Raw genomic sequence first — 27,114 nt, 5'->3', positions numbered from 1 at the left:
ACCCTTTTTATCCAGGGATCCCTGGGTGGCGCAGCGGTTTGGCGCCTGCCTTTGGCCCAGGGCGCGATCCTGGAGACCCGGGATCGAATCCCACGTCGGGCTCCTGGTGCATGGAGCCTGCTTCTCCCTCTGCCTGTGTCTCTGCCTCTCTCTCTCTCTCTGTGACTATCATAAATAAATAAAAATTTAAAAAAAAAAAAAAAAAAAAAAAAAAAAAAAAAAAAAAAAAAAAAAAAAAACCCTTTTTATCCTAGTAGGTCTTGCTTTCTAAATTGGCTAGACAGGATCTAGCAATGCTTAATTTAGGATTAATTATTCTCCATTACTGAAGCAAAATTCTTTTTTTTTTTTAATTTATGATAGTCACACATACAGAGAGAGAGAGAGAGGCAGAGACACAGGCAGAGGGAGAAGCAGGCTCCATGCACCGGGAGCCCGACGTGAGATTCGATCCCAGGTCTCCAGGATTGCGCCCTGGGCCAAAGGCAGGCGCCAAACTGCTGCGCCACCCAGGGATCCCCGAAGCAAAATTCTTAAAAGTACTCTATCCAAAGTTGTGTGCATTATGAGGCTTTCCAGTCTGGCTGGCAGGGGCAAATACTATTCCTGGCTCCATGGGACTGATAGGTACTATATTGCTCGCTCCAATCATGGATAATAGCACTTTCTTTAGCTTTGGTTACTTTTCCCCGCATACATCTCCTAATCAGTACTCTGCTGAATACTTATGGAGGAGTTCTAAAGATATCTGGAGATTTCTCCAGTGTTCTGTCCCAAGTATTCTAGCCACCCTGGTTCTCCTAGCTCTCACTTCTGTCTCGGAGTCTGATAGACTCTGCCTAGAATCCCCATTCCCACACTGTGGCCTGGAAACTCTCTCAAGGCAGTAAGCTAGGATAATCACAAGGTGGACCGTGTTTCCTTTCTGTCAGCAGTCACTATCTTTTGTTGCTAGATATCCAGCATCTTGAAAATCATTGTTTATATTTCTCACCTGATATTTTTTTAATTCAAGTGTGTTGACATACACTATTGTATCAATTTCAGTTTGAATCACAACAGTGATTCAAAATTTATATACATTACAAATGATCACATTAAATCTAGTTACCACCTTCCACCATACAAAGTTATTAAGATATTATTGACTATATTCCCTATGCTGTACTTTACATCCCTGTGACTTAGCTTTGTAACTGGCAGTACCTCTTAATCCCCTTCACCTATTTTCCCAACCACTTCTCCTCTGGCAACCACCAGTTTGTTCACTATATTTATGAGTATATTTGTTTTGTTTTTTAGATTCCACATATAAGTGAAATCATCCAGTATTTGGTTTTCTTTGTCTGACATTTCACCCTCTAGGTCCATCCATGTTGTTGAAAATGACAACATTCATTCTTTTTATGGCTGAGTAATATTTGTGTGTATATATCACATTTTCTTTATTCATTCATATACTGATGCATACTAGATTGCTTCCATATATTGGCTATTAAAATAATGCTGCAGTGAACACAGGGATGCACATATATGTTTAAATTAGAGTTTTCATTTTCTTTGGAAAAATATCCAGAGGTGGAATTGCTGGATCGTATGGTATTCCTATTTTTAATTTTTTGAGGAAACTCCATACTGTTTTCCATGGTGACTGCATCAATTAACATTTACCAATTTACCACCAATTGTGCCCAGGGTTCTGTTTTCTCCATATCCTTGTCAACACTTTTGCTATTTCTTGTCTTTTTGATACTAGCCATTCTGACCAGTGTGAGTGATATCTCATTATGGTTTGCATTTTTATAATTAATGATTTTTTAAAAAAGATTTTATTTATTTATTCATGAGAGACACACAGAGAGAGGCAGAGACATAAACAGCAGGCTCCCTGTAAAGAGTCTGATGTGGGACTCGATCCCAGGACCTGGGATCATGCCCTGAGCCCAAGGCAGATGCTCAACCACTGAGCCACCCAGGTGTCCCTCTAATTAATGATTTTTTTTAAATTAATGATTTTGAACATCTTTTCAATATGTCTGTTGGCCATCTGTATGTCTTCTTTGGAAAAATGACTATCTAGGTCCTCTGTCCATTTTTTAAAAATTGGATTGTTTTGTTGAAATGTAGACGTTCTTTATATATTTTGAATATTAACTCTCTATTGGATATATCACTTGCAAATATTTTCTCCCATTCAGTAGGTTGATTTTTCATTTTGTTGATGGTTTCCTTTACAGTATAAAGTTTTTTTAGTTTGATATAGTCCCAACTATTTTTACACTTATTGCCCTTGCTTGAGGAGATAGATTAAAAAAAATATTGCTAAGATTTATGACCAAGAGTTTACTGTTTATGTTTTTCTTTTAGAAGATTTATAATCTCAGGACTTATATTTAGGTTTTTACTCCATTTGGGATTTATTTTTGTATATGGCATAAGATAGTACTCTAGTTTCATTCCTTTGCATGTAGCAAAATCTCTTAATTTCATTGATTTTTCTTCTATTTTTTTTCATCTCTATTTCATTTATTTTCACTCTGATCTTTATTATTTCCTTCTTTCTACTAACTTTGCTCTTTGTTCTCTTTCTAGTTTCTTTAAGTGTAAGGTTATAACATTCATTTGAAATTTTTCTTGTTTCTTAGGGCAGGCCTGTATCATAAACTTCCATCTTAGAACTGTTTTTGCTGTGTCCAATGGATTTCTGAATGTTGTGTTTCCATTTTCATTTGTCTCAAGGTATTTTTTTTTAAAGATTTTATTTATTTGATACAGAAAGAGAGAGAGAGAGAGAGAAAGAAAGAGGGAGAGAGAGCGCATAAGCAGGGGCGGTGGGAGGCAGGAGGAGAGGGAGAAGCAGCAGGGAGCCCAATGCGGGACTTCATCCCACAACCGTGGGATCGTGACCTGAGCCTAAGACAGACGCTTAACCAACTGAGCCACCGAGGTGCTCTGTCTCAAGGTATTTTTAAATTTCCTCTTTGATTTCCTCACTGACCCATTAGTGGTTTAGTAGCATGTTGTTTAGCCTTCATGTATTTGTGTTTTTTAAGTCTGTATGTGTCTTTAAGTTTGAAGGGAGTCTCCTGTGGGCTGCATATAAATAGGTCTTGTAATTTTTCTTGTAATTGATTTCTAGTTTCATACTATTGTGGTTGGAAAAAATGCTTGATATGATTTCAATCTTCCTAAATTTATTGAGACTTGTCTTGTGGCCTAATTTGATCTATTCTGAAGAATATTCCATGTGCACTTCTGCTGTTTTTTGATGGAATGTTCTGCATGTAGCTGTTAGGTCCATCTGGTCTAGTGTGTCATTTAAGGTCACTGCTTGCTTATTAATTTTCTGTCTGTATGATCTAAACATTGATGTAAGTGAGGTGTTAAAATCCCCCACTATATTTTAGAGAAATTAGAGCAACAAAGGAAGATGGCAGTGGAGTAGGAGGACCCTAGGTTCGTCTCATCCCAGGAACCCAACTAGATAAATACCAAATCGTCCTAAGTACCCCAGAAATTGACCTATGACAGAACAAACTCCACAACTAAAAGGAGAGAAGAGGTCACATTGAAGAAGGTAGGAAGTAGAGAGACATGGTTAGGGGAAAAGCAGATCACAGGTGCTACAGAGGGGGAGGGAGCCATGGTTGCAGAAAAGGGTAAGAGAGAGAGGAGTACACAGGGGAATGCACAAGGAGAATGTTTCCACAAAGCCACTGGCTTAGAAGACAAGCGGGGCTGAATTCTTTGAGTTCTTATGACCAGTAGGACTCAAAGCCTGGAATTTTAAAGGCCAGAGGGCTTGGATGGGATGGAGGCTGATAGAGAATGTGCTGCTTGTGGACAGAAGGCAGGCAAACAACCCAGGGGTCAACAGCATGGAAACAGTGATCTGAAGAACACCTGAGCCACACACTGGGGAGATCATTTACTCTTCTCAAAGCATGCACCCGAGAGGCAACATTCATGGAGATGCCTCTTCAGGAACAAAGATGCTGGCTGGCACCATTTTTCTCCCCTGCCCCTCAGCATAACAGAGTCACCTGTGGGAAGCAAGAAAGTGTTAAAACTGGCTGCCTAACTTGCTTACACTAAGCCCCACTCTCCTGTGTTCCAGTGGGACTGCCCCTTGGTCAAACTTCCCTCAGTTCCAGTATAGTGAGACCAATCCCCAGAAGACCATGACAAAGCCCTGCCCATGCCATGTCTCCTGACCAAAGAGTTCTGCAGAATCTCAGTTATGGTGGAGCTGGTAACAGGTCTCATTGAAAAAGTGGACCAGATCACACCTAGTTAAAATCACCACATTCAGGCCAGGAACTAAACACTGCCCACTGCAGGCAAGGAGAGCCTCTGCAGGCAACTGGCCTGAAGGATAGAGTATCCAAAACACAACAGCAGAACATATGCAACACACACTGTAGACACTCCCTGAAGCTCCAGGCCCTAGGCAGTACATGACCTTTTCTTCATGAGGCCTTACTTTCAGGAGCAAGAGACATAATTGGCTTTTCTAACACAGACAAGAAGGCAGAGACATAGACAAAATGCCAAGATGAAGTGATTTATCCCAAATGAAAGAACAAGACAAGGCAATGGCCAGAGATTTAAGCAAAACAGATATAAGTAACATGCCTGTGGAGAATTTAAAGCCATAATCATAAGGATACTCACTGGACTTGTGAAAAGAAGACCTCAGTGAGACTCTTACCACAGAGATAAAAGAGTTAAAAAAGAATCAGAGATGAAGAATGCAATAAATGATATTGGAAACAAGCTCGATGCAATGAACAGTAGGATGGAAGAAGCAGAGGAACAAATTAGTGAACCAAGAAGAAAAAATGATGGAAAATAATGAAGTTGAACAAAAGAGAAAAAAAATTATGCAACATGAAAATAGACTTAGGGAACTCAGTGACTCTGTCAAACTTAATGATATTTGTATTACAGGAGTCCCAGAAGAGAAAGAGAGAGAAAAGGGGGCAGAACACTTACTTCAAGAAATAGCACAGAAAATTCCCTAAGCTGGGGGAAGGAAGCAAACATCCAGATCCAGGAGGCACAAACTCCCATCAAAATCAACAAAAGCAGACCAATGCCAAGCCACACTGTAATTAAATTTGTAAAACATAGAAATAAAGAAAAAAATCTTAGGGACCCTGGGTGGTTCAATCAGTTAAGCAAATGACTGTTGATCTCAGTTCTGGTCTTGATCTCAGAGTACTGAGTTCAAGCCCTGTGTGGAGCCCACTTAAAAAAAAAACAACTTAAGAGCAGTAAGACAAAAGAAGTTCTTAATTTACCAGGGAAAACCCATAAGGTTCACTAGAGATTTCTCAACAGAAACTTGGTAAGCCAGAAGGGCGTGGCATGATATACTCAAAGTGCTGAATGGGAAAAATTTGCATCCAAGAATACTCCATTTAGCAACTATCATTCCAAATAGAAGGAGAGATAAAGTTTCCCAGACAAAAACTAAAGGAGTTTGTGACCACTAAACCAGCTCTGCAGGAAATATTAGAGGGGGCCTCTTTTTAGTGTGAAAGACCAAAATGACAAAGACTAGAAAGGAAAAGATAAAACCTCCAGAAACACCAATTTTATAGGTAATACAATGGCACAAAATTCTTACCTATAAATAATTACTCTGAATGTAAATGGACTAAATGCTCCAAACAAAAGACAGAGGGTGTCAGAATGGATAAAAAAACAAGATCCATCTATATGCTGCTTACAAGAGACTCATTTAAGACCTAAAGACACCTCTAGATTGAAAATGTGGGGATGGAGAAACAGTTATCATGCAAATGGACATTAAAAGAAAGCTGGAATAGCCATATTTCTATCAGACAAACTAGATTTTAAACCAGAGATTGTAACAAGAGATAAAGAAGGGTACTACATCATAATAAAGTGGTCTATCAAAAAAGATTTAACAAATGTAAATATACCCCCAAATTGAGAGCACCCAAATATATAAAACAATAATAAACATAATAGGAACTCACTAATAATACAATAATAGTAGGGGACTTTAACACCCCACTTATATCATTGGACAGATCATCTAAGCAGAAAATCAACAGAGAAACAATGGTTTTGAATGATACACTGGACCAGATGGACTTAACAGATACATTTAGAACACTCCACCCTGAAGCAGCAGAATACACATTCTTTTCAAGGGCAAAAGGCTACATTCTCTAGGACAGATCACATACTAGGTTACAAATCAGGTACCAACAAGTACAAAAAGACTGAGATCACACCATGTATATTTTCTAATCACAATGCTATGAAATTTAAAGTTAATCATAAGAAAAAATATGGAAACATAACAAATACATGGAGGTTAAAGTATATCTTACTCAAGGACCCTGGGATCATGACCTGAGCCACAGACAGATGCTTAACCGACCAAGCTACCCACACATTCTGTTCAAGTTCTCTCTGTTTCAGTTTTGGTAGTTTCTATGTTTCTAGGAATTTATCCATTTCTTCTAGAGTGCCCAATTTGTTGGCATATCATTTTTCATAATATTCTCTTACAATCGTATTTTTGTGGTGTTGGTTGTTAGTTTTCCTCTGTCATTGGCGATTTTATTTATTTGGGTCCTCTCTCTTTTTCTTTTTGATAAATCTGGCTAGGGTTTTATCAATTTTTCAATTTTATCAACATTTTCAAAGAACCAGCTCTTTCAAATAAATAAATTGAAAAAAAAAATCTTAAAAAAAAAAAAAAAAAAGCTTAACGAGACTGAAAACCAGCAAAGAAATTGAATCAGTAATAAAAAATCTCTAAGTCCCTGGCCAGATGGCTTCACAGTTCACTGAATTCTACCAAAAATTTAGAGGAGTTAATACCTATTCTTCTCAAACTATTCCAAAAAAAAAAAAAAAAAAGAAGGAAAACTTCCAAACTTATTCTACAAGGTCAGCATTACTCTGATTCCAAAACTAGAAAAACAGCTCCCAGAAAAAGAGAATATCTGTGATGAATAGGAACATAAAAATTCTCAACTAGGTACTAGCAAATCAAATCCAACAGTACACTAAAAGTAATCATTCACCACAATCAAGTGGGATTTATTCCTGGGTTGCAAGGAATAAATTTGCAAATCAATCAACGGGATATACCACATTAATAAAAAAAGGGACAAGAACCATATGAGCCTCTCAATAAATGCAGAAAAGCATTTGACAAAGTATAGCATCCCTTCTTGATAAAAAGCCTCAATATAGTAGGGATAAAGGGAACATCCTCAACATAATAAAGGCCGTATATGAAAAACCCAAGCTAGTATCATCCTCATGGAGAAAAACTGAGAGCTTTTCCTCTACAGTCAGGAATAAGAAAGGGATGTCCACTCTTACCACCATTATTTAACAGTGTTATTTAACAGTGGTAAGAGTGCTAGAAGTCCCAGCTACAGACAAGAAATCAGACAACAAAAAGAAAAGGCATCCAAATTACAAGGAAGAAGTAAAACTTTCACTATTGCAGATGACATGATACCAGGTGGAAAACCCAAAGAGTCCACCAAAATATTGCTAGAATGAATTCATGAATTCAGTAAAGCTGCAAGATACAAAATCAAAACATACAGAAGTCTGTTGCATTTCTATATATTGCCAATAATAAAGCAGCAGAAAGAGAAATAGAGAAATCAGTCCCATTTATAACTGCACCAAAAACGGTAAGGTGATACTTAAGAATACACCTAACCAAAGAGATAAAAGATCTGTACTCTGAAAACTATAAAACAATGATAAAAGGAACTGAAGACGACACAGAAATGGAAAGAATTCCACGCTCATTGATTACAAGAAAAATATTGTTAAAATGTCTATACTACCCAAAGCAATCTATACATTTAATGCAATCCATATAAAAATATCACCAGCATTTTTCACAGAGCTAGAAACAAACAATCCTAAAATTTGTATAAAACCACAAACGACCCCAAATAGCCAAAGCAATCTAAAAAAGAAAAGCAAAGCTGGAAGCATCACAATTCCAGACTTCAAGCTATATTCAAAGTTGTAGTGATCAAGACAGTATGGTACTGACACAAAAATAGGCACATAGATCAGTGAAACAGAATAGAAAATTCAGAAATGAACCCACAACTATATGGTCAATTATTATTTGACAAATTAGGAAAGGATATCCAATGGAAAAGAGTTTCTTCAACAAATGGTGTTGGGAAAACGGGACAGCAACATGCAAAAGAATGAAACTGCACTGCTTTCTTACACCATACACAAAAACAAACTCAAAATGGATGAAATATCTAAATGTGAGACAGGAAATCATCAAAATCCTAATGGAGAACACAGGCAGTAACCTCTCTGACATCAGCCATATCAACTTTTTGCTATGTATGTCTCCAGGGACAAGGGAAACAAAAACAAAAATGAACTATTGGGACTTCATCAAGATAAAAAGCTTCTGCATAATGGGGAAGCAATCAACAAAACTAAAGGTAATCTATGGAATGGGAGAAGATATTTGCAAGTGACATATCTGATATCTAAAATCTATAAAGAACTTCTAAAACTCAACACCCCCAAAACAACCCAATTAAAAAATGGGCAGGAGACATAAACAGACATTTTTCCAAAAAAGACCAAACAGGTAGCCAACAGACACATGGAAAGATGCTCAACTTCATTATCATCAGGGAAATACAAATCCAAACTACTATGAGGTAGCACTTCACACCTGTCAGAATGGCCAAAATTAACAACACAAGAAACAACAGGTATTGGCGAGGATGTGGAGAAAGGGGAACTCTCTTGCACTGTTGGTGGGAGTGCAAACTGGTACAGCCACTCTGGAAAACAATATGGAAGTTACTGAAAAAGTTAAAAATAGAACTACCCTATGATCCAGCAATTGTATTACTAAGTATTTACCTAAAGGATAAAAAAACACACTAATTCAAGGGGATACATGCACTCTGATGTTTATAGCAGCATTACCTACAGTAGCTAAATTATGGAAACAGCTCAAATGCCCATCCACTGATGAAAAGATGAAGAAAATGTGATGTACATATACAATGGAATATTACTTAGCCATTAAAAGAATGAAATCTTGCTATTTGCAAAAACATGAATGGAGCTAGAGTGTATTATGTTAAATGAAATAAGTGAGTCAGAGAAAGACAAATACCATACAATTTCACTCATGTGGAATTTATTTTATTTTATTTTTTTAAGGATTTTATTTATTTATTCATGAGCCAGAGAGAGAGAGAGAGAGAGAGAGAGAGAGAGGCAGAGACACAGGCAGAGGGAGAAGCAGGCTCCATGCAGGGAGCCCAATGTGGGACTTGATCCCATGTCTCCAGGATCAGGCCTTGGACTGAAGGCGGCGCTAAACCACTGAGCCACCCAGGCTGCCCTCTATGTGGAATTTAAAAAACAAAACAAGGAGGGAAAAAAAGAGGCAAACCAAAAAACAGATTCAACTGTACAGAATAAACTGATGGTACAGAGGGGGAGCTGAGTCAGGGATTGGTTGAAATAGATGATGGGGATTAAAGAGTGCATTTGCTGTGATGAGCAGTGGGTACTGTAGTGAAGTGTTGAATCACTATATCGTACACCTGACAATCATATTATCCTGTATGTTAATTAACTGGAATTTAAATAAAACCTTTTAAAAAATCCTATTTTTGGATTACTGTCAATTCCTTTCCCTATGTATGTTAATATTTGCTTCGTCTATTTACATATTATCCTATGTTAGGTACATTGATATTTATAGTTGTTATATTGTTATTGGATTGATTCCTCCCTTTATCATTATGTAATGCCCTCTTCGTTGTCTCCTGTTACAGTTTTTGTTTTTTTTTGTTTTTTAAGAGAGAGAGAGACGTGTGTATAGGTGTGTGTATAGGGGAGCTGGGGAAGAGGGAGAGAATTGTAAGCAAACTTGACACTAAGTGCAGAGCCCAATGTGGGGCTCAATCTCATGATCCTGAGATCGTGACCTAGGCCCAAATCAAGTCTGATGCTTAAACAGCTGAGCCAGTCAGGTGCCCCACAGTCTTTGTTTTAAGTCTATTTTGTCTGATAGGTATGGCTATTCCAACCTCCCCCCCCGCCCAGCTTTTTGTTTCTATTTGCTTGGGATATTTTTTTTCCATCCCTTTACTTACAAGTTAATCTCTTGTAGGCAGCATATATGTAGGTCTTGCTTTTTTATCCATTCAGTCACCCAGTGCCTTTTTTTTTTTTTTTTTTACCCAATGCCTTTTGATTGGAGCATTTAGTCCATTTAATTATTGACAGTTATGTACTTACTGCCATTTTGTTGTTTTCTCATTGTATTTTTGTAGTTCTTTGTTCCTTTCTTCTTGTCTTGCTGTCTTCCCTTGTGAATAGATGACTTTGAAGTGTATGGTCACTTAAGTCCTAACACATTTTAAAAGCACTACATTTTTAATCTTCTACCCCCCTCAACATGTTATATTTTACAACTTTTAATTTATGTATCCCTTAACTAATTACTAATCCCTTAAAATCAATTACTAATTAATTGATTTTACTACTTGTCTTTTCACCTTTTAACCACTTTACAAGTGGTTGAGCCACTATCTTTACTGTATATTTGCTTTGACCAGTGAGATTTTTTTTTCTTTCACAATTTTCTTACTTCCAGTTATGGCTCCCCCCCCCCCCCCCCATTAAGTCCTTTGAACGATTCTCGTAAGGCTGGTTTAGTGGTGATAAACTTATCTTTTATTTTATCTCCTTCAATTCTGAAATATTCTTGCTAGGTAAAGTACTCTTAGTTGTGTGTGTGTGTGTTTTTTCCTTTCAATATTTTAAATATACGGTATTCTCATCTGGCCTGCAAAATTTTTGCTGAAAAATCAGCTCATAGTCTTATGGGTGACTGTTCCCTTGCAGGTCACTAGTAGCTTTTCCTATGCTGCTTTTAGGATTCTCTTTATCTCTAATTTTTGACATTTTTATTATTATGTGCCTTGAGTGGACCTCTGGGGGCTCTCTGTAGTTCCTGGACCCAGATGTCTTTTTATTTTCCAGGTTAAAGAAGTTTCAGTTATTATTTCTTCAAATATGTTTTCTACTACTTTCTCTTTCTTCTCTTTCTATGGTCCCTCTAATGCAATGTTGGTATGCCTGAGGTCTATGAGGTCCCTTAAAATATCTTCGTTTTAAAATCTTTCATTCTGCTCTTCAACTTGAATGATTTCCACTATGCTGTTTTGCAGATCATTGGTCCATTCTTTTGCATTCTCTAACTGCTGTTGATTCCCTCTAGTGTATTTTTCAATTGTTCTTCAGCTCTGATTGGTTCTTTTTAACATTTTCTATCTCTTGCTGAAGTTTTCACTGTGTTCATTCATCACTACCATTACTTTGAACTCCCTATTAGGTAGATTGCTCATTTCCATTTTGTTTAGTTCTTTTTCTAAGGTTGTTTTCTGTCTTGTTCTCTCATTCTCATCTCTTCATTTTGTCTGACTCTCTTTGTTTCTATGTTTTAGGTTAATCAGCTACATCTCCGGGTTTGAAGAAGTGGCCTTATGTAGAAGGCATCCTGTGGGGCCCAGAAGTGAAATCTCCCCTGGTCACAAGAACCAGGTTCTCCAGGGGTGACTGTGTGTAGGTTGCATGTTACTTCCTTTTGTGGCTGGGTGACAACTGCTGTGGGCAGGGCTGCCCCTGACCTCCTGGGTAGGAGTAGTTTTTGGAGAGTGCAGGTCCCAGCCAAGACCGCACACAGGTGTAATGTGGTGGGAACTGCTTTGGAGGTGGGTACCAGTCCTAGCTTTGGGTGCCTGCTGGGTGTGGCAGGTTGGGAGCCACTTTGGAGGGGGCCTGCTGGGGCAGGTTTGCAAGGAAACGATGGAATGGGGTCAGTGGTGCTGGCAAAGAAGAAAGTGGAAAGTGGAAAGTGTCAGAACTGGCACCTACCCACACCGGGCCAGCTAGGTAGAAGGGCAAGAAAAATGGAGCCTGCCAGTGCTTCCATACCTGGATAAAGTTCCTACTCTCTTATTGGTCCAACATCATGTTCCGTGGGCATTCAAAGGAGAACTGAAGTTAAATGGATTTTCTTTTCTTACTCTCCATCAGTTGTTTGTAATCATGCTATTCTTCGGTTTGCTTCAACCTTAGATCATGACTGTTTTATAAAGCTTTTTTTTTTTTTCCAGCTTTCTTGGAGTTTCAAATTGCTTTTATTTTTTAAAAAAAGATTTTTATTTATTCGAGAGAGAGAGCGAGAGCATGCACAAGTGAGGAGTAGAGGGAGAGGGAGAAGCAGACTCCTGGCTGAGCAGGGAGCACAAAGTTGGGGTCGATTCCAGGACCCTGAGGATCATGACCTGAGCTACAGGTAGATGCCTAACTAAGCCACCCAGGTGCCTCTCGAATTGCCTTTTTTTTTTTTTTTTTTTTTTAGAACTTGTTCATATAGAATGCTGTGCTATTAAAACATACCCTCCAGTTTCCCTGTTCTCAAATATAATAGTACTGCATGGAATAATTCCTCCTCTCCCTATTCCCCTTTATGAAGAACCTCTAGAGAAATCCCATCACCTCTTCTATTCTGGACTGGCTGTTCTTCAGTTGCCATCTAAGGTCTTCCTTACACTGATTCTTTGGGTTGAGTCCACTATTCTATGGATCTCATGTATTCCTCTTCGTTGGTTTACTTCATTTTTTAAAAGATTGATTGATTGATTGATTTAGAGAGAAAGCACTTGTATGTAAGTGCGGGGGAGGGGCAATCCCAAGCAGACTCAACTCCTCACTGAGCAGCGAGCCTGGTGGTGTGGGGCTCCATTCCACAACCCAGAGATCATGACCTGAGCCTAAACCAAGAGTCAGATACTTAATCAACTGTGCCACCCAGGTACCCCTTGTTTTACTTAATTCGATATATATTCAAGTAACTAAGAAAATAGGGAGATAAACTTTCTGAGTTTTTAAATGTCTTTATTCTAACCTCATATCTGACTGATAGATAGCTTGGCAGGATATTGGAAATCTGACTTCAAATTCATTTCCCTAGAGTTAATAATGAGAATCTGATACCACCCCAATTTCTGTTGTTATTCAAGGGACCTGGTTTTTCTCTCTGGAAGCTTTTAGTATTTGTTTTTATTGATCTTTAAAAAAATTTTGAGATGACATGTTTGTTTCTTTTACTTGGCTTTTTTCGATCAAAAGACTTGTATTCTGTATTATTTCTTTACTTCTGTGGGCAGGACTGGAGGGAGCATAAGAGGCTAGGGGGAGTGTCAAGTTCTATTTTTGTTTATTTGCTGGTTACACAGGCATGTTGTGTTTCCCCCACAGAGAGAAACAGGGATCCCAAGGAATCTTACTGGGTTCTAGTTCTTTGTACCCATCTTATCATCCCAGTCTAATTCTCTCCATTTTGTAATTATTTCTGTGATTTCCTTCTCTCCCTTCGTTCTTCTCCAGACTCCAGTTAGCTGTTGAAATTTTTGAATTGGCCCTTTATGTCTCCTCTTTCCCTTTCTCCTTAGCTTTCTCTCCTTCCCTGTGAGATGTTCCTAAACTTTAGTTTTCAGGACTTATGACAAAATTTTAAATTTTGGTAAATTTAACTTTTTTTTAAAAGTAGGCTCCACTCCCAGCATGGAGCCCAGTGTGGGGCTTAAACTCACAACCCTGAGATCAAGACTTGAGTTGAGATTAAGAGTCAGACACTTAACTGACTAAACCATCCAGGACTCCTCTACATTTTAAAATGCTAACAACTCTTTCTGGTTAACTTTCTGTTTTCATAACATTCTATTCTTATTATATAATCTCTCTGTATATAATAATGTTTATAAAGACTTTATTTTTTAGAATAAAGAAAAATTGAGAAGACAATACAGAGTTCCCATATGCCCTACATTATATTAGCATTTGTTATAATAAGTCAACATTGATACATTATTATCATGTATGAGAGACATGTATGAGAAACAATACTTTATTCTCATTTACTTAGATTCTGCCTAATAACCTTTTTCTGTTCCAGGATCCTACCCAGGATCTCATATTCCATTTAGCTGTCATATCTCCTTAGGCTCTTTTTGGCTTTAACAATTTTGCAAACTTTGTTTCTGATAACCTTGATAGTTTTGAGGAGTACTGGTCAGGTACTGTCTAGGGTGTTTCTCTACTGAAATTTGTCTTAGCATGCTTTATGGTTTGTTATTTTGTTTATGCTTTTGAGTAAATGCCAGGATGCACTTTACTTTTGGGAACCAAGTAGGAAGTCAACTGGTCCATTGTTCTATATACCAACCTTCAATGAATCCTCATTTCTAATACTTCCCATCAGAACTGCCAACCCTGAGTTTATTGCTACTCTGGGATCCTGCTGAGAGAATAGAGAAGAGTAGCTCACTTCTTTACTGTGGCCCATATACAGCCCCTCATTTTGGGTTGTGGTTTCCTTAGCCTGCTTCTACTTTCTATCTTATAGAAATTGGAAATCACTTGACATTCATTTCTTTTTTCTATCCCTCTCTACCATTCCATTCATTTCGTGTGTTTATTTCTTTTAAATTCCGATACTTTAAGTTCAGAGAAGTTTGGGACAGAATGAGAGAACAATGTATCTATTCAGTCTGTCAACTTTTACCTGAAGCCTGCACAGGTCTACTTGTTAAAGAAAAAGAAAATTTCTCCTAATAAATGAAGTATAAATGTCTTCCAACTCATAATTATAGTTTTGTTATTGTTTGTAATTATCTTGATATGGGTTTAATTTATATTCTTGTCAGAGGTTTTATTAAAGATTCTAATAAAACTCAGTCAGGAATAGGGTCCCCAGAGAAAAAAGAATTCACTGATATAAACCTTTCATGAAGAGACTATGTGGAGAGTCATGGGCAGGTTAAAGGAAGACACAAAGGAATGATGAGGCACCAGGAACAAGCAACAAAAGGATACCCTTACAATCCCTAGAGCCAGAGGGACTAGGAACTACAGAGAACAAACTGGTGGTTGCCAGAAGGGACATGGGTGGGGGATGGGTAAAACAGATAAAGAGACTTAAGGCTACATTTATCATGATGAGCACTGAGTATACAATTGTTGAATCACTGTACCATCCACCTGAAACTAATAGAACACTGTATGTTAACTATAGTGGAATTAAAATGAAAAAAATTAGTAAAAAAATCAATAAAATCATACAGCTTATAACAATAAGAACCTGATGCTTTAGTGGCAATACAGTTCAAATATTAAATATTTATGATGTGACAAAACATAAGTAGGAATATATAATGTTGGGGGTACCTGGGTGGCTCAGTTGGTTGGATGTCTGCCTTGGGCTCAGGTCATGATCTTAGTGTCCTGGGATTGAGCCCCGTGTCTAGCCCTATGTTGGGCTCCCTGCCCAGCCCTTCTTCCCCACTCATGCTCCCTCTCTCAAATAAATGAAAAAACAAATAAATAAAATCTAAAAAAAAAGGAATATGTAACATCGGACATTATTATGCATAATGATCCTAATTAAATGTAAAGAACTACAAAGAGTTCTCATTCTCATGAATACTTTTTAAAGGGGAACAATAACATGTAGCACATGAGTCTAAAGATAATTAGGACCATCATGCAAGTTAAGACAAGTCTGAAGACTATGAATGTAAAATAAATAATAACCAAACATGGAAATTTATTACTGTAATTAAAAATCTATGTCATACTGTATTACACATAGAATAGTGGTAACCATTAGGTTTCAGTGACTGGGAGCATCAAGAGCTCTGGGAATACTGGTGAGGTTTGTTTCTTGATCTGGGTGCTGGTTTCTCACATTGAGAAAATTCATTGATTGGTGGGTACACTTACGATTTGTGTTTTTTTGTGTGTATGTGTCCTATTTCAACCAAAAAAAATTTACCAAAAGTGACAGTAGCCATGAATACAACAAAACAAAAACAAAAAAACTATGTCAATGTATTTTTATGTCCTTCTTCAGGCATCCTCACTAACAAGTCAACAAGCATTTACTAGAACAGCTAAAACAATGATAAGCATTCAACAGACTTGAAAGACAGACCTTAGCTTCAAGGAATTTGTGATCTGCTTAGGAAAACCAAATATTTAGGGATGCCTGGGTGGCTCAGTGGTTGAGCAACTACCTTTGGCTCAGGGTGTGATCCTGGGGTCCTTGCAGGGAGCCTGCTTCTCCCTCTGCCTGTGTCTCTGCCTCTCTGTCTCTCATGAATAAATAAAATCTTAAAAAAAACCCTAAATATTTAGAAATGAAATTAAGAATATTAACAAGTAACATATCAGGCTATGAAGAATGCTACTGTAAAAACAGATCCAGTACTGGTAAGTACCTGATTCTTACTGGAAGGCCTACACATAAACATATAAAATATTTATATCTATATATATGTAAGTATAGATATACTCCCCAATTGGGCTCTTTCTGTTGGGGATAGGTCAACTAGGCCAAGTAGACCAAATGTCTGGTTTCAGAAAGTATTTCAGTGTTTGCCATTGTTGGGCAAGGGGGAGCACCCCCTCCTTTGCTTCAATGGGAGTAGCCCTGTTTTATCCATTTTATACTATGGGTTCTATGTTTTCATTTAACAAAAGGATTTCGTTGTTAAAACGAGTTTAAAAACCACTTTTCTACAAACCCGACTTCTAGATTTATGTATCTTATCTTACAGTGGAAAAAAAATTAAAAACCTCAAACTCTAAAAATAAAACCCATTTTTAGAAGGAAATAAACATTACCTGAAGTAAAGGGATAAAATCCTCCTGTTCTAGAGAGTTGCAGCTGGGCTTTGCTAGCAGACAGATAAACTTAGAGGCATCATCATGATGGTCATTCAGCAACCTATAAAAGAGACAACCGCTTAGAAAGACAGCTACTGTGAACAATATCTATAATATCAACAGTTGGTAATTGCAGCCTGAACTGAAGGCCGTTTAGATCCAGAATCAAGGTCTCTCTTTCCAATGATTAAAAAAAAGGGAGTTTTTATATGCTCTTGATTTTGTCAAAGGGACACCTCAATAAAAGCTCAACAACAAAATGTCTTATTTTTGTAAAATGCTTCTGTGGCTGATAACACAGTCAGCTGCACTAGTGTGGGTAAAAATACACCTGAGAGAGAATGTCCATTCAGGTTTAGCACAGGACATCCAGACCCAGAACTCCAGAGCTACCCACCAGCTATCCAGGAGAGAATACATCAGTTGAACTACAATGCACCACATAAAATAAAAACTTCTGTTTGTCCAGGTTGGCAGATATATTCAGGGCCAACCAGATAGGAGTCTTCTCAAATTAGATTTTGAAGGACCAGGCTGGAAAAAAAAGAATGAATGCCATTTTAAGTCTTTAAGTTCTAAGAATTCCTCATGTCCAGCTAAATTACTGAACATTTCCACTTAGTAACTATACTCTGATAACAAAGTCAAAATATCAAAAACCAAATTAAAAAATCTTCCTTCCAAAGTCAGTCCTTTTCATGGACATCTATTTTTGTTAAAAGTGGTACCATCCTGAGTTATCTGAGCTTGCAATTTTGAAGTCATTTTAAACTTATTTCTCTTCCTATTTTCTCCACATCCAATTGGTTTCCACATTTTCTTATTTTTTTTCTTTAATCATTTATTGAATGCTAATTGTGTGCCACGTACTGTGTCTGGCCTTGAAGATACCTGGGATACAAAGAAAATAAGACACAGTTATGTGCTCTGTAAGGAGCTTACAGTCTAGTGAGAGAGCTATACCAGTAAGATTATACTACTGTGACGGCCACAACAGAATAAGCATGGGTGTCACAGAAGGACATAGGAAGGCAGTGAGATTTCCTAAAAAGGTGAAGTGGGAAAGAAGGACTTTGTGGGTCAAGAGGGTTACATGTACAAATGTCTGGTGTGAGAGTGCATGGAATGTTCTGGCACTTACAGACGTAGGGACGGTAAGAGAAGGGGACAGGAGCATGTAGGATTGGATCTTCTTCCTCAGCAAGGAATTAGATTACAGAGCAAACAAAAGAGCTCAGATTGAGGCTAGACTGTATTCTTTTATAAGCTGTTCAGTGACTAGTAATTCACATGTGACCTCTTAGTTTGCAAACAATAATCACAAAAGTTGAAATATGTAATTTGGAGAAGAGACTGTGAAGCCATTATTTTAGCCTACTTTTTGTATATGTTCTGAGATTCTCACATACAGAGAGTTACTTGGAGGGGGACCATCTCTACCCCAACCGACTCTCACTCCCTAGTGGCTTCTACTAGGTTCCACTTAAGGTGCTGTCTTTGCTTATCTTACAAGGATTTTAGCTGCCTAGTAATCATTGTCAGACTACGAGCTTTTTAAATTTAATTTATTATTATTATTTTTTAATTTTAAGTTTGCTTTCCAATAATTCGTTACCGGGATATACAAATATATTTGGTTTTCACATTCTTTTTTATTTTATTTTATTTATTTATTCATGAGAGAGAGAGAGAGAGAGAGAGAGAGAGAGAGAGAGAGGGGCAGAGACACAGGCAGAGGGAGAAGCAGACTCGCAGGGAGCCGGATGTGGGACTCGATCCCGGGTCCCCAGGATCATGCCCTGGGCCAAAGGCAGGCGCTAAACAGCTGAGCCACCCAGGGATCTCCTTTTATGTTAGGTCAGGGAGCCTGGATTGTAGCCTACTCTGCAAAAGAATTTTAACTTGGACAGTGACACAATCAGATGTGTTTTTCATAAATAACAAGCAAAAATCCAGCCAAGGGCTTGAGCATATGTGGTTGCAGTGGGAGACAAAGAGAAAGGGGCAAATCTAGTTGAAATAAGAAGGACATGGCAGTTGCTGGGTGTGGAGGGGTGAAAGGAAGGGAGAAGTCCATGATGACTCCTGGTTTCTAGCTTGGATCCCTAAGTGCCTGGAATACAAGATGGGTATACAGGAATCTTAACAAATATTTCCTCAAGATATTTAACAAATATTTCCTCAAGATATTATATAATCCTTTGATTATATAATTCCCCTTTTCAAAAATGTTCAATAGCTCTCCACCACTTAAGTGAGGAAGTCTAAATGCCTACGTTGAGCATATAAGGCCCTCTGCAATTAGGTGGGAGTGTGCCTACCTACCTATCTTACTATTTTGCTAAAGGAAACTTCCATTCCAGGCAGCTGGCCTGATGCATCATTCTCAAAGTATGTCATGTACAATCTTGCCTCTGTGCCATTTCTCATGCGATTCTACTCTCCTAGAATACCACCCCTCCCAACTTTGCTATCTGAATGCTGGCTATTCTTTAAGGTCCAGCTAATAACCCACCTCTTCAAAAAGCTTTCTCTCGGAACTAAATTCTTTACTGATTGTTTTTAAAGATTTATTTATTTATTTTTATTTGTGATAGACAGAGAGAGAGAAAGAGTCAGAGACACAGGAGGAGGGAGAAGCAGGCTCCATGCCGGGAGCCCGATGTGGGACTTGATCCCGGGACTCCAGGATCATGCCCTGGGCCAAAGGCAGGCGCCAAACCACTGAGCCACCCAGGGATCCCTCTTTACTGATTTTTGTACTGTTTAACTTATATGTATTATAATATACCATTGTACTGTTAGTTTTATTTCTCTGGCACCAAAAGTGCAGGCACAGTTATAGATAGATCTTTTCTTCCTTAGCACCAGCATAGTGACTTTCACACAGAAGATTCTCAAAAATGTGATCTAACAGATATATACTTAAACTGACTTCATTTGTGATTATTAAACAATAGTATAATTTGTATATTAATTCTCCTTATCATTCTTCAGCATATCAAGGCAACTACAGTTAAACAGATATACATTTCAGAAAAAGATGAGTATGTAGTAAGTGCTAGAAAATGGTTAGGATGATCACAATAAAAAGATGGTGAGATCTTTGGAAAGGAGCACTTTCATAAAGAAAAGAGGACACAGATGAGAGATACTATGAAAATAAAAAGGCAAATCAAGAATGGCTTTTTCCTATGAAAAAGAAAGAAAAAGTGAGTTATGATTTATCAGCCAATAACAGTGGCTGGTGAACTCTATATGGAAGAGAAAAGGAGATAAATAAGAGTTGTGGAAACTGGAGAAAATAAAAATAGCTATTCTAAACTGGTATCTTTCAGGGCTCTTACAAAATATTGTCTTGTTAACAGACAAATGAAATGCTAACATTAAAATATAAGAGAAAATAAAGCATAAAGGAACTGGAAAAATATTACTGACTGTTTGAGAGGAGCTCTGTTGCAAAGCTGGTAATCTAGAAGCTCAAAGAAGCTGTGGACCAATGTCTTTCCCCTAAAAATGTCCTGACTGTAAGCAAATAGATGTCAGAGTACAGATAGGAAACAGACAACGGAGCAGGGAAGGGATGGAAGGTAGAGGCAGGGGAGCAAGAGTCTGTTCAGGTGTTTATCCTCAAACCATTAGGAGGAGGGATAGGAAGCCTCCACCCCGTGAGCACTGGGATAGCAGAGAAATTATTTCTTGTTATCCTGTGACTTTTTACATTTGACTTTACTTTTCAAAATTATGTAGAGCCTATTATTGGAGCAAGTCAGGTTGTATACGTATATACCAATGTTTTAATTCTGTGTCATTATCTACCAGTTATTTTTTTGTATTTGAGAGAGCTTAATGTACTATACTTGGGCCCAAGTCATTTTATGCAAAGGGTAAAATTTGTTAAAAATTGCAAAAATAAACACATCTTCTTCAAGGTCAGTATGATAACTCAAACCATCATGCTTAGCTGCTTAGTCTCCCCAAATAGCCATATTAGGGTCTCCCTTAAAGCACCCTTGCTTTTAAAAGGCATTTTAAAAACCGAGAAACAGACTCTTAATTATAGAGAACAAATTGATGGTTTCTGGGGCAGAGAGGGTGGGAGATGGGTGAAATAGGTGATAGGGATTCAAGAGTGCACTTGTGATGAGCACCGGGTGTTGTATGGAACTGTTGAATCACTGTATTGTACACCTGAAACTACTATTACACTGTATGTTAACTAACTGGAATTTAAATACAAACTCTAAAATAAACTAAAATAAGCATTTTAAGAGCACCAAAAGAAGCTCCCACTAGAGGGCGCTCCAACCATTTTAGTATAGGGCTGTTAAGATTAACGCTTGAATATAGAGACCTACACTTATCCATTCACGGAAATTTTTTTCAAATGAGAAAAGGCAGGGACAGTTGCCCATGCTATATGACTTCATAAGCAGTTTCCTGTAGTTACCTAAAATGAAGGCTTGTGCTTCATGTCTTTTTTCTCCTTTTGCTTTTGTAGAAATAGCTTTTCCCTAGAGATAAAATTAAAATGATCCATCTCAGTAAAAGAACACAGCTGTTGTGGCTGCGGCTGCTGCTCTACCCGCCAACATAAATGTCCACCTGATGTCAGTGACATATAGTCTTAAGACAGAAAAAACCCTGGCCGCTACTCAAATATTATGGTTTGCTGCAGGTCAGTCAAGTTGCTTAACAGTTTTCCTTTGCTGTAGTCAGCCTCAGGCTCACAAATGTAGGGTCCTAGAATATTCAAAATTATTTAAAATGTAAGAAGTTACAGTTCTTCTTTCTGGCTCGTATCTCTTATAGAATACACTACTTCCTTTTTTCAGTCTCCCAGCTTATTCAAAGTTCTCTCTCAAACAACTGTAAGAATCATCTCACTTCTTGCTACTTTCAGAGACTGTTAGATGACTGACAATGCTGATCTCAACAGCTAAAGACACCTCTGACAAGGGATGTGCAGTATCTCTATTCTTTCTACCCCTGGTACATACCCCAGTTAAGGCCTTTTCAGGTCTGACACACACTGGAGTGAAAGAAGCTAGCTGAATGAAAGAACGTGTACACATTTCAAGTTCTTGAATTCTGTTACTCTTACATGCTGATTTAAAATAACAATAATAATTAATAATAGATAATTGGACCACCCAGCTGAAGTCTTGGCTTTATAGGTGGGAAAAGGAGAGGGAATCCAAGCCGACTTCTCTACTGTTCAGGCCCTAGGCTCTATTTTCTTCCTGTAGATTCTAGGCTGCCAGAAACACCAGTGATAAATACCCTCAGGGAAAATGCCAATTCTTTTGCTGGTTCACTCCTGTTAATTAGTGTTCATACTATTTCTAGCTTCTAAGAAATTTCTTTATAACTGCTTATCCATACATTTTCTTAAAAAGGCATTTCTTAGATTTTCACACCAGCAATTTTCTCTTTGCTACAGGAGAGGTGGAATGGTGATCACAGCAGTGACTGTAAAGTGTCATCTAGATGGTGTTTAAGGAATGATTCTTGTGGGGTCCTTTTGGTTCTTGGTATTCAGACAACTTAGAACTATTCCTTGAACAAAATCACTAAAATTCACCTGGAAAATGTGACACATTTTAACTTTTAGCCTTGGTGTGGTTCTTTAAAAGAAGTTCATTAATTGGTAAAAGTTCTATATACTCTGATCACTATAGTTATAATGTAATGCAGGAAGAATTTGGTGAACTCAACTTGCTGCTATATTTTTAAAAATAAGAATAAATTTATTAATCACCTACTATGTTCTCAAGCATTATACTACTGAGGACTTTTAGGTGGCATGAGAGGATTAGGAGGAATCTGTATGCTGAATTCTGCTATTATACGTTGATTTTAAACCCCAGAAACGGTATTTAGCCCAAAAAAGGTGAGGAGAACATATATAAACAAGGCTGGTCAGTTAAAAGAGGTAGAAGGGGAAAACTATGACATTCTCTTAAAATGTATAGCTATGTCAAGAAATAACTTAGAAATATGTCAAGAAAGGGAGAAAAAAGAAAGAATAAATTCAAGAAAATTTCCCAGAGATGAAATAAGTGAAGAGGATTAAGAGTACACTTATGATGAGCACAGAATATCACTTGTTGAATCACTATATTGTATATTTGAAACTAATATAACATTGTAGGTTAATCATATTGGAATTAAAAAAAGATATACATATTCCTTTGTTTCTTAATCGGAGCTTTCAAAAAGTGATGATTAAAATCTACTTGAATTCAGTTATTTTTAATAAATCCACTAGATATAATTTTAATTTGGATCATGAGAATGAAAGCTGTATTTCTCACATGACACATGTGTATCTGCTCCCCTTAACAGTCTTTACTTTTAGGTCACTAAGACCCAAATTTAACAAGTAAAACTAAGAAACTATCAGTTACTAAAGAAGGTATCTTTGAAGATCTTTTTACTGCTTAGAGACTTATAAGATAAGGACTACAGAAAAAATTTGTGTGTGGTTATAAATAGTTGTGAATCACTAAATTTTACTTGTTGAAATAAAGGGTAAGGGAAAATTAATAAATGAGTAAAATAAGTGACCTTTATAAAGGATGTTATGAGAACCAGATAATTCTTTGCCTAGTCGCCTAGCCCCAGAGTGACTGCTCATATACTTACTTTCTCCACATGGCAATGAACGACTGTGCAGACACAAATCCTGTCCTCTCTCCCCCAGCAGCCCTGAACATGGGTGCTTTCCAATAGAGAGGACAGCCGCAGAGCTGCAAATAAAACACAGAGACAGTGTAAGCCAAGGGGCGGTGAAAAGGTGACACAGCCAAACAATGGGCCTTTGTAGCTTTTACACTTCATGTCACAGTGGACAGAGGGAAATATATCAGCTATGGCAGATTCAGAGAGGACAGAGGGGAATTACAAGTTTAATGAAGGAAAGGGAAATCCATTTACCTTTTCTCCAAGTTCCTTTATAGTGATGTGTCTTTCCCTTTCCCAACAGTTAAAGCAACCAGTGTGCCTTCCTACCACTCTGACATAGTATATTTTCTACCTTCTAAAAACAAGAATGACTGAATGTCATAGTTGTATATGCCCTTCCTTCCCACTGCAGAAAAATAGAGTCACATTTATTACTTGGTCACTTGGTGTTAATATACTCTCCAACTCATCTCCCTCTCTCTCTTTTGCCTATTACATTATTAAGCCCCTGGGTCAGAAGAACCAGAAGAATCTAGATTGCTCAAGAAAATAGCTATTTACTTAAACGGTTACAATTCAGGTAAAAGATTAAAGATAAAAATAAAAATGCTATCATTTATTTAAACATTAGAAACTACCACAAATGGGGATCCCTGGGTGGCTCAGCAGTTTAGTGTCTACCTTCGGCCTGAGGCATGATCCTGGAGTCCTGGGATCTAGTCCCACATGCGGCTCCCCGTTGCTTCTCCCTCTGCATGTGTCTTTGCCTCTCTCTCTCTCTGTCTCTATGTCTCTCATGAATAAATAAATAAAATCTTTAAAAAAGAAAGAAAGAAACTGCCACAAATGTCTACATCTTCTAAAAGCCTGAGGAGGAACTAGGAATGAATATAAAACTACAATATATAATACATAATACTCTAAAAGGTGTTTTTTTTCTTTAATAAAAAGCTCTTTCTTCCAATTAATTATACTCTTACAAAAGAGTTCTTACCAAATTTACCTGCTTTTTTCCTAGTAGGAAAATTCTTTCGAGTAATAATAATATCTAAATAATAACAGAGAAATAGCCTCCATATGTTCCCAATTTTGTACATGCATGTAAGACATATTCCCAAACTTGGAATCCTTCAGAGTCACATCTTGTTATTAAGTAGATAGTCTTATTATTCATATTAGACACAGGGTATGTCGGACCTTCATCATGCTAAAAAGGGAAGCATTTCCTTTGGAGGTTGACTAGATGTGAATCCACATGAGGTTCTGGTGAAGCTGCTCCTGGTGTGAGGCCTCAGTGCATGGGAATCCCCACAGAAGTGTGAGGAGCACCTGGTCTGAGGTTATGAGGCTGAGTTACGCTGAAAGAACACCCCAAGGCTGCTGGATTCATGTTGGAGATGAGGATATGGAAGGTAAGATTTGATCCAAGGAAGGTAAGTACAGGGCAGAAATCATAACTGCTCCTGTTGGGGCCACTAAAGCATGTTCTGCAAACAGGGTGGAACTTCAGATTTCTTAAGTCCAGAGGTCAAATACCTCCACTGAGGTCAGGAATGAGGGAAAGGTGTTGCTTAGTAACCAATGGATTTTGTTTATTGGGTAAATTATGATTGCCAAAGTACAAAGCTCACAATTAATATACTTTGGGTGGGAAACTGTCAAATCCACTTTCCAATCCCAATCCTCCCTTTCATGCAGAATGGTAGTCTGCCAAGAAAATGCTCTTAGATGTGACAGGCAACTGGCAACTGTGAGGAAAGCTTGAAAGAACAGTCTGTATTGTAGAGGTGGGGGTGCAGAGTCCCAAACAGAGAAAGTAAGTACAGGGAGAGATTGGAACTGGCTTGCCAAAGTGCTTAAAACTCCCACCATTATAGTCACTCATGGATTTTTCAGAATTGGAAGGAATCTTCTAGCTCAACCCTGGGAAATGGTCACTAGCCTAAGCTGAAACACTACCAGGGACTGTGTGCTTTTTACCACATTCTGTGGAGCTACTTCCACTATTAGACAGCTTTCCTTCGCTTGGATGATAGTATTTTCTCTAGAAGACTCCTGTTAAAATGCATATGTATCAGCTCCTAAGGAGTAGTAAGTTGGTGAGAGATTGGCACACAAATTTATTATGACTCAAAGGCAAACTCATAAGAGATAAAGTATACAATGGATATGTTTTAAAATAGATTGGGGGCGCCTCAGTGGCACAGTCGCTTAAGCATTTGACTCCTAATTTCCGCTCAGGTCATGATATCAGAGTTGTGAGATCAAGCCCCACATAGGGCTCTGTGCTCAGCGAGGGGTCTGCTTAAGTCTGTCTCCCCTTCTCTTCTGCTTCTCCTCCCACTCTCTCCCTCAAATAAATAATCTTTTAAAAAATAAAATAAAGTATATTGGAAAGGGCTCGCCTCTTTTTCTCATAGTGGGGCACTCTAAGTAGCCGTATGTCAGGCAGCATGAGAGTATTAGCCTTTGGAGAAAATGGCAGAGGAAACAAGTGCAATGCAGACATTATACTTTGGCTATTAAAAGAAAAATGCATGGCTGGCTGTATCTGCTTAAAACCAAAGAATTAAGATAAAAGGAGTTAGGAGATAAGAACCTAAAAAAGTAAATGATATTAATCTGAGGGCAAGAGAATAGAGACCTTAATACCAGAGCACCGAACAAGCCAGTGTCAAGACTTTTTACAAAGGAAAAGAATGGATGACAAGTGGGGATATGGAGGGAGATACAGAAAATAGGTTTAGGAAACTCAGAGGAGGAGGCAAAAGTCAGTCTATGGTAATCAAAGTTGATGGAGTAAGGAAAATCTAACACCTATAATTTGATCTAAGAATCGTCCAACAACATAAAGAATTAAAAGCAAAGTTGTCTAAAGAGTCACACAGGAGGAGATGATTACTTAATACCTGCAATGTTCTTTAACATTTTAAAATGTCTTATGCCTATTATTTCATTTGATCATCACATGATCCCCATGCTGAAGAGAGCAGGTATTTTCAGCCCATTCTGCAGATGAAGAAATATAGGTACTGAGAAGCTGCCTTACACGACACAGAAATGATAGGTCAAGACAGTGCTACCTCAGCCTGAAGAGAGAAGCTGATGGTCTCTGTACAGTTCAGAAGACACTTTCACTCCTCTTCTTCAACTTTCTGCTAAAGGCTAAAACTCCATGGTTGGTCTTCTGGCCCAGAGGACAAATGCTTTTCTTACTGTTTCTCAGTGTATGTTCCTGCACTGCTTTTCTCTCTTAGATTCATTCTCTATATTAATTTCTTGTCATCACTTAAAGCTGTGGCAAATAGTACACACTACATATTGAGAACTTAATCAGAAATGGATATTAATCTCTCCAGGGATGTTGGAGGTCAGGGATGAATGAGTTAAACTTCATCAACAGATGGAGATTTCATAAACACAGCGTTTTCTTTGCACTTCAAAAAACAGACCCTAGTATCTACTACAATTGTCACTAAGACTGCAAACTCAAGGTGGCCATCCAAATGGCTTTATAGACTATAAGAACTCAGGAAAGTCTTCATTTATTGCTGCAACCCCCTCTCTTCATTGTCCCTTAATGGCTTTCTTCTCCTTTACCTACAACCAACTTGT

At 37.9% G+C, this 27,114-nt stretch overlaps 1 protein-coding gene across 7 annotated transcripts in view; it reads right to left on the bottom strand.

The window, feature by feature from the left end:
* Positions 1 to 27,114, bottom strand: part of PPP2R3A (protein phosphatase 2 regulatory subunit B''alpha) — a 187,994-nt gene that overhangs the window by 81,702 nt on the left and 79,178 nt on the right. For all 7 annotated transcript variants that reach the window (XM_035704779.2, XM_025448920.3, XM_025448918.3 and 4 more), the window contains 2 exons: positions 23,461 to 23,564; positions 16,771 to 16,873 (listed from right to left, as the gene is read on the bottom strand). In XM_035704779.2, the coding sequence (XP_035560672.1) occupies positions 16,771 to 16,873; positions 23,461 to 23,564 (207 nt within the window). The remainder of the gene's footprint in view (positions 1 to 16,770; positions 16,874 to 23,460; positions 23,565 to 27,114) is intronic.

This window comes from Canis lupus, chromosome 23 (assembly GCF_003254725.2).
Source record: "Canis lupus dingo isolate Sandy chromosome 23, ASM325472v2, whole genome shotgun sequence".
In the NCBI taxonomy this organism is placed as follows: Eukaryota; Metazoa; Chordata; class Mammalia; order Carnivora; family Canidae; genus Canis; species Canis lupus.
The sequence above is the reverse complement of the archived record's forward strand: the minus strand, read 5'-3'. Positions and strand labels throughout refer to the sequence as shown.